This window comes from Glossina fuscipes, unplaced genomic scaffold, assembly GCF_014805625.2.
Source record: "Glossina fuscipes isolate IAEA_lab_2018 unplaced genomic scaffold, Yale_Gfus_2 2, whole genome shotgun sequence".
Lineage (NCBI taxonomy): Eukaryota > Metazoa > Arthropoda > Insecta > Diptera > Glossinidae > Glossina > Glossina fuscipes.
In genome coordinates, this window is record NW_023998416.1 from 32088582 (window position 1) to 32097159 (window position 8578).

At 33.3% G+C, this 8578-nt stretch overlaps 1 protein-coding gene across 1 annotated transcript; it reads left to right on the forward strand.

Moving 5' to 3' along the window:
- The first annotated feature begins 6644 nt into the window (after positions 1-6644).
- Positions 6645-8231, forward strand: LOC119633594 (glutathione S-transferase E14-like). The gene is made up of 4 exons (XM_038027210.1): positions 6645-6806; positions 6868-7074; positions 7149-7271; positions 7776-8231. The coding sequence occupies exons 1-4, from the start codon at positions 6645-6647 to the stop codon at positions 8229-8231; spliced, it is 948 nt and encodes a 315-aa protein (XP_037883138.1).
- Positions 8232-8578: the final 347 nt, after the last annotated feature.

Consider the following 8578-nt stretch of genomic DNA (forward strand, 5'->3'; position numbering starts at 1 on the left):
GCAGGTTAGCTAGCTGATGCTAGCAGATGCACTTAGTCAGAAGGAATTCTTTCTTGTATGCTTATAAGTATGAAGGTGTGCGTGTGAGTTTTGACAAAAGGTTGCTTATATATATACATATATATATATATATGTATAGATTTTTTTTTTGCTCAAATCAAATCATTATTAAACACATGTGGTGGATGTATGGGCTTCAACTAGAAAATGATTCTGTTTGCTAATAAATTTTATTGGTCGTCAGTCAAGGCAAAGGCTTTTTTTTTAAGTTTTTATTTTTGTTCGCCTTTTTTTTTTTCTTCTTTGATAAGAATTTTAAAATACTCATCATAGGTGGTTGCGAGTTTCAGTTTCGTAGCAAACACACATATACGCGAGTATACTTATTTAAATAAACAATTTTTTATTTTTAGGAAATTTATTCAAAAGGTAAAAAATTAATAAGAGCCGGCGTATATATGAGCACAGCGGGTGTTCGGGTAAAAAAATAATTTTCTGGGTTCAAATTTACTTGCACATGTACACTGATACGCATAGCGGAGAGAATATTATGTTTGATGTTTTGTCTAGCCGTTAGTCCCAATCCCTTCGGGCTAGTTAGCAAATGAACTGAATACAGCAGAAGTGATTGCTTTTACGGGTGACAGGCAAAGAAGAGCATCATCATCTCGTTATATAAGTTATATAAGGCAATAGGAAATTTGAAGATAATTTTTTTGTTTTATTTCATCTAATTTATGTTCTCTGCTTACTTATGACGACCAGTTTAAGACATTTCGTTAAATAAATATTTGTTTTATTAGTTTGCATATAAATACAATATGTACAGTGAAAAGAAAAAAAAAAAAGAAAAAAAGGAAATTATAATATTAAAATGAAATGAAATAAAAAATTTCAACTTAATATACAGCAGCGCCTAAGCAGTCATCTTTATCTCGGATACTACATATATAGTCAACATAAACAATAGCAACAACAACAACTATAGCAATAAAAAGTATAAACGAAAAACGTCCAAGCGATGCGGCAGCTTGATAATCATCATCACTTTAGCATTAAGACCCCCCGCCATTGTGTGTGTATGCGGGGGAAACTTAACGATTTAAATGCAAATAAATGTAATAAACATTTTAAATCAATGAATGAGTGAATGAATGAGTGACTGGCCCGGCTAAACGTAACATCAAATAACAACCATAGCGACACTATAACTCACTAACGCACACAAACTTTTCACATAAATATAGACACAAAATGCAAATAATCCTGGTTTCAACTTGTTTTTTACTATACATTTAAATTTTTTTCTTCTTCTTCTTCTTTATTTATTTATTTATTTATTTTGTTTTATTTTTGTACTTTTAAAAATATTTTCAAGTTAGTGTCTACTTTTGAAAAGTATTAAATTTCATTAATATGTTTAAAATAAAAGAAATAAATAAAATAAAAATAAGTATAAAAACATGAAATGAAATAAATTAAAGAAATCAGACGATAAGGGAGGTCAACGAAGAGATTATTCTTTCATATACATCTGTATAAAATATCAGCTTTAACAGTAAAGGAAAACAGCTCAAGAATATATTAAAAAAAACAAAAAAAAAAAAAAAATCAACTTAAACGTGTAGGTGTGCTCTTAGTAGTTTTGCTACATATATAAAAGATGAGGGTGTGTTCCTCTCCCTCTCATTAATATTAACTGCTACGAATATTTAATGCGATACTCATGCTTTTAAACGAAATATTTTATAAGCTTGTCTTTCGATTTTTTGTATAAGCAGTCTTTTAGCATATCTCTCTCCTATATTGTTGGCAGCATTAATATTCAGTAGTTTTGAGTTGTCATTTAACAAATTTATTTAATAATAAATATTTTATAACTCCTTAGGTAACTTTACAAAACAAAAAATATATATATATAAATAAATAAATAAACCCAACAAAAAGAGTAAAAGGCCTTTAAAAGGCGATCGCATGTATGAAAGCACTACCACCTATAAACCAAATCAAGCCCATACATAAGTCAAAGAAACATAAATTACATAAGTAACAGTGACAGATTTAACTTAAGGCGAATCTTGAATACCCACCGCATGAGATGCATGCGTTAGATTTCTATCTTCTTTTTTTCGATTATTAATAACCGATCGAATTGTTCTCTTTGAATCCAAAATGTTTAGCCCTCCCTCCCCCCTCTTCTGACAGCTAGCAAAGCGTCTACAGCGAAGAAGTTTAAACTAAGCCATTCCTTCTGCGAGTTCACTTCGATGGGGTAAAGACCTATCCAATGCAAGGGACTTTACTTTACTTTATTTACGATTAATGTAGAATCGTGACATTTTTTGTTGTTTTTAATTCTTTTTTTTATATATTTTTTTTCTAAACTGAATCGACTGTTCAAGGTATGTCGCCTATAAGTGTAACATGGTGAAGGCCTTAAAGAAATGAAGCAAGAGAAAAAGATAGGAAGCGAGAGGAGCCTTGCGATAAGAGTTATGCCTTTACCGACTAGCCACTCACTATACTTATAACCAAGTATTTCCAAATCGTATTGAAATTTAAATCCACGAATCCCGAGTTGATACCCACAACTTTTATCTACTCGACTATGCCGAAATCCTGGCAATATAACTGCAGTGGCTGGTGTTCGATCGATAAAGGCATAACACTTACCAACCGGGCGTACATTCCAAGCTACGTTCACTACCCACCTTTCTCTCTCTCACTCCATTTTGTTCTGGCCATCACCGCGTACAGTTGAACGCATAGTTGACATTCGCTGAGGTATAACGTGTATATATATATAAAAAAAAAGTAGATATCTTGCGTTACTCGACCCAAATTGTTTGGTTAATTTACTCAGAAACAGAGAAGTTTCATGCAGCAACAGAGTCAAACGTTCAAGATCTCAAGCCTCTTCTCGACACGATAAGTAAAGAACTCTTAAGGGAACTGTGTTGTTTACTTTTTTTTTTTTTTTGAAACGACTGGTCACTCAGGTGGATTTTTTATGTGCAAGCACGATGATAATTAACACTGCTAATAGTTACAGGAGTCGAGAAGAAAGGCGTACGAATACATTACGTTAATTTCAAGTCCCTATCTTAGGCTTCGTTGTATTTATTTAAAATAAGAAAATTAAAGAGATGAACGGGCGGATGCATTTGCCAAACTCAATATGACACTGATTGGCATTACTTGAATATATTTTATAAAAATTCTGATACTCATATAAAGATGTTACAAAAGGCACGACAAAGTAGGTTTCCTCTCAGCCTACACTGGTGGACATAACAAAGAAAAAGCAAAATCAAAGGGATTTTTGACAAAATTAACGTTAAGCTCTAAAATATATATGATTAAAATTTATGATGTTAACTCACACCATATTTGTGTGTATATATATGTAATAAGTAAACACTTATAGCAGAGATTTTTAACAATTTTTTCGAAAATCTTGTGGGAGCATTTCGACGTCATATTTATTTCATAAATGAAACCGCGGACAAGTTTTTTTTTTTGCTTCACTCTTCATTACAACAAACCTTTTCAATACGCAGAAGACATCATGGAAAGATTTAACTGATTTTCAATAGATTGAGGAATATGAGGAATGGAAAGATTTGATGTTCTTTCAAATTAATTTGTGCACATGATAACCTGAAACGGATAGACTGATTAATATAAATCATCTGTTGATCGGTAGTGATCAGATATGCATATATTATTGGGGTCTAATACGTGCAGAGGACTTTGATGCAGATTGCAGCACGATTTACTAAATTGTCTTGTGATTTAAAGTTTTCCATTTACACGCCTAAAGGAATGATGTAATCTTGTATTTACTAAAAGGAGGATAATTTTTGTAAATTTTTATGGAACAATAGAAAGGATTTATTGATATTCAGACTTTTATATACTAAAAAACAAAAAGTTCGCCGTTGTTTCATTTTTACGAAAATTGATTGACAAGAAAACATGATTTAAAGTTTGAAATTTTACAAATATTTCCAATCAATCGAAATCATGTACATGCAGTTAAGACGACGACTTCAAGTCGTTGAAACCTCAATAGGCGAACAATAAAAACTATGGCGAAACAATTAACGTTCACGTATGTTATACTTAGACCAGTAATTAAGATCATTTATATGTATGTTACACTTGGACCAGTCCGTTGTCAGTAAGCGTAACGTAGAGCAAAAAGTAAGAAAGGGTGTATTGAGGCTATACGAAAAAGTGTTCCATTTAAGTGATGTTCTCGGTAATTAGATATCCATTACAACAGGGGCGGTCAAGTTTTTTCGCCAACGAATCAATTTTAAATCCCATGTCACTGCGGGAGCCGAAGCGAGCGAACCCGTTTGCAGTGTCGCTATGTGCGAATAAATTGAATTAGTTGAGATTTTAAACGTAGCGGGCCGGGATCAACTTACCTGCCTTATTGAGAGAAAGTGATTGAATGTAATTTTTTTTGTACGCAAACAATACATAACATAACTTAAGCGATGCATAGCGAAAGCTTCGCTTCAATAAACCAATGTTGGGAACCGCCGCCATACGCTTACGTATATTAACTTAGGATTTATGCAATAAAATATAAAGATTTTATTCCCTTCTAGCCGAGATAAACTAGTTTTTGTGTTAATTTAAAGAAAAGAAAACCAATAAAAAGTTGGTGGTCACTTTTTTTTTTTAATAAAAAAAAAAAAAACAAAAGCAAAAAATTAAATCATTTATTTATAATTAATTAATAATGTATGCGTAGGTTTAGGTGTGATTAGGATCATTTATATTTTAATTAATATAAAATATTTTGGCTTTTATGCGTATAAACAGATATTTCAATTTTCCAAGAAGTTGCTCGCTGGGTGTTCTCCATCGATTTATATTGGTTTTTTTTTTTTATAAAAAACGACTAATTGGAAATTTTTATAACTTATTTTTATTTTATGTGTTTTTGTAAATTATTCTTAGTTTAGCTATTGATAAGAAGAGAAGACATGCACATATCAATTTTTCTTTAAAAACACTTATTAAAGACTGTCACTGATGGTGTCATAAATCTTAATGGTTCCGAAGAGTTTCTCCGTTAAATGTATAAATCATTGTAATTTTTTCAAAAAATGAATTTTTTTTTGCTTAATAGAATCTTTGAATCTTCTAGAACATGTATGAAAAATCTTCAAAACCCGCACAACGTTTTTTTCTTACAAATTTTTCCAAGCTTTACGGCGAGAATACTTGTGTCAAATAAATTGCAACTGAGACGTCGCCCCCTTAATGTCTTGCTTCTTGATTGCTGCTTTCTCTAATGCATCAACGGATGTCTTTCTAATGCTTATGTTCATTTGAAACCATATGAAGAAAAAATAATTATATATATAAATATGTGTGCAACTCCATCAAGGTAATCTTCAAGGATATGGGGCTGAGGGCGATTCCCAAATCTCCATAACTTCTGTCCGGGAATTAAAAGTTTGGAACGAAGTCTTTGGACTTTGTTATGGATTCAGCTATAGAAGTATATATATTTTGTTTATCATTTTTCAACCATCTCGCACCATGTAAAGTGTACAACGGGCGATTCTGCCTTTGACAGATGCGGGAAAAAGGAACTTTCGAGTAAAAGAGAACGAAAACCAATGTTTGGATTCGGAAGAAAAAAATTTTTATGGTCTCAGAATTGCCGAGTAATAGAAAAAAAAACAAAATATTTATTGCGATAGGCAAACATGTCTTTCATACTCGAAACCTTTAAATGGAACATAACTCAAACAATTTTCATTTATTTCATTCAAATTTTTTACAATATCTTAAGAACTACATTCTCTGAAGGAATACGTCGAATTTTTTTTTTTGTGGTAAGTGAATTTCAACATTTTTTATTAGTAAAGAGTTTGCGCTTCATGAAATCTACTTTGTGCATGAAAGCTAGCTTGAGAGATTTGTATAAGTAGAGTGCAAGCCAGCTAGCTAAGTAAGTGTCTAGTGATAGGAATAGAATATCTCTTCTCACCATCTCGGATGGAAATTAATTAAGAACTAATGTGCTGTGCGTTGTCCTTTCTTCTGAAATTACTCTTTAGGCTAGAACAAGGTTTAAGCTCTCAAGGCACAGATTCTGCAGAAATTAAAAGTTCATCTTAATCAAAGGTGATCTTGAGATTAGATTGTTTAATCAAATTGTGATTTCTTCGTCATAGTCTGGCATCTTACTTTTATATATGAAAACGAATTGAATAACTTTAGAGAAGAAGAAGAAGAAGAAGAAGAAACTCTTTTAACGTCCAATTACGATTACTTCGTTCGGCCATCGTTCGGCATTCTACGTTTATAATCTGAAAAAGTTACCATTGTTGTTGATTTTACAAGAAGAAGAAGAAGATGAAGGCCTCGCCATTCTACATTTGTATAACATTCCAACCATTCATATTTGAAAGTTTTTGAACTGAGCATGAAAATTTTCCGTTTATATATTTATTTATAATATTTCTAAGCAAACTTCGAATGGAAGCCGAAAAGTAAAAAACGAGAGAGCAGTGGAAACGTGTAGCGACATAAAAGAGTGTTAAAAATTTTTATTAAAACTTCAGAAAAAAGGAAAACTTACTAAAATAAAAAGAAAAGATTAGTAAAAGGAAATGTCCGACCACACCCTCTCCTTGATACCGGTACTTTATTATGACGACCTCAGTCCACAAGCGCGCAGTTGTTGTATGCTTATCAAAGTGCTCGATGTCGATGTAGAACTAAAATACATCAATCTCATCAGTGGCGAACATTTAGGTGAAGCATACAGCAAGGTAAGTGAACGACAAAATTGCGGCTCTGTTATGCTTATCACGGCTAAGCCTTTGCACGCAGATTAATCCTTCGCGTACTGTGCCCACTTTAATTGACGGCCCTGTGACTCTGTACGACGGGCATACAATAATGATTTATTTATGTGATAAATATACTTTTCAACATGGTCCACCCGTGATGCCTAAAGACTATTTAGGACGTCTAGAAATTTTCAATCTACTCTTCTTTGAAGCCTGCGTACTGCATCGATGTCATAGTCATTTATTGGTAAATATTGATAAATGTTGAATTAATTTGTTTACGATATTCATCATGCGTGTCTCGATTTTTCTTTTCCGTAGACCGATATACTGCTGCATAAATATCCGAATTTTGATGTCAACTACCACAAGGGCAAAATCCTTGATTGTTATAGTGCCTTAAATAGTTTCTTAACTGACCGTACTTTCTTAGCTGGTCATCGCGTAAGTGTCGAAAAGAGACTCATTGTGCTTAAACTTCTTTATTCCACAAATGCTGCTGCATTTCCTGCTAGGGATATATGTTTGGATTACCTATTACTTGGGTACTTAAAATGGATTATATGAGAGTTTCACATCACTCACTTCGAAAGATATATGCGTTCATCTGTCCATTCAAATGGCTGTTGTTGGGACAATGAAGGAAACCGTCGCCATCTGATAGATAGATATTGAGAGAATTTTAGTCTTCACCGTAGTATGTTTGCGGTAAATTCGTATGTCCTTATGTGTGCCCTTTAATAACCTTATAGTCGCTAAACCGGGATTTCTTACATAATTAATTGCTAACCGTGCGCTATATGCGGCAAATTCGAATGTCCTTATGTTTGTTCTCTAACAACTTTAAAATTCCAAAACAAAAATTTCTTGCCTAATTAATTACCTTGTCCGTGAGATGCGACAAATTGATTCTATGTGAGGAGATTATCATTTTCTTATTTCTTTTAGATAACTATAGCGGATTTCTCTGCGGTCACTACGTTAAGTGTCTTAGATTTGCTGCTACCAATAGACATGACGTATTGGCCAAATTTAAAAGTGTGGTTTGAGCGATTAAAAATGCTACCATGGTATAAATTCAATGCGGACGGCATCGCTAAGCAACGCGAGATTCTGGAAATTGTGGGCAAATTCCCTTTCCCGTCTCCTCTGCAACAAAGCACAGTTCTTAAGCGGAAAGTTTCATTTCGATGTGATGTGGACTACAAGGAAATATTTGATAAACATCCAGAAAGGAAGATCGGCGAAGATGAGAAGATTGAAAAACACGTGCATTTCAAAAATTGTCAGAACGCCGTTGAGTGTTCTCTTTCGCAAGTGGCGAACGATTGTGAGCGAAACTCATCGTCACTATTGTCGCAAGGACAATGTGGCGATAAAAAACGAATGATGTCTGGTATTTGATAAATTACGCGTCGTCTTAGTTTTCATTAATTTTTGCTCTTCTGTTTGCAGACAAACCTTTAGCGGAATTCCTTAATTAAACCACACGTACGCCTACGTACAAGTAAAGTAGATCCGATGGACATAACTTTTATTCCATGTATTATAGGTATACTGCAGTCTTACATGGTACACAAATCGGTTTGAGACTTTCTCGTCTGAATACTTTATTTCTGCTGACAAGGGAAAGACATGTGCTAATCAATCGAATCAAATTGAAATGCCACAGCGACATAGGGTTGTTGGGCAACATTACTATTACTAGCAGGACCCTTCAATAGGAGGCTAAACGAGCTTTTCTCAGTAAG

What these genes read in the sequence shown, in the direction of transcription:
- LOC119633594 (XM_038027210.1), top strand. Translation starts at nt 6,645, where the DNA reads ATGTCCGACCACACCCTCTCCTTGATACCGGTACTTTATTATGACGAC. An exon ending in GATGTCATAGTCATTTATTG is followed by an intron (nt 7,075 to 7,148) that starts GTAAATATTGAT and finishes TCTTTTCCGTAG; the next exon opens with ACCGATATACTGCTGCATAA. An exon ending in CTTTCTTAGCTGGTCATCGC is followed by an intron (nt 7,272 to 7,775) that starts GTAAGTGTCGAA and finishes TATTTCTTTTAG; the next exon opens with ATAACTATAGCGGATTTCTC.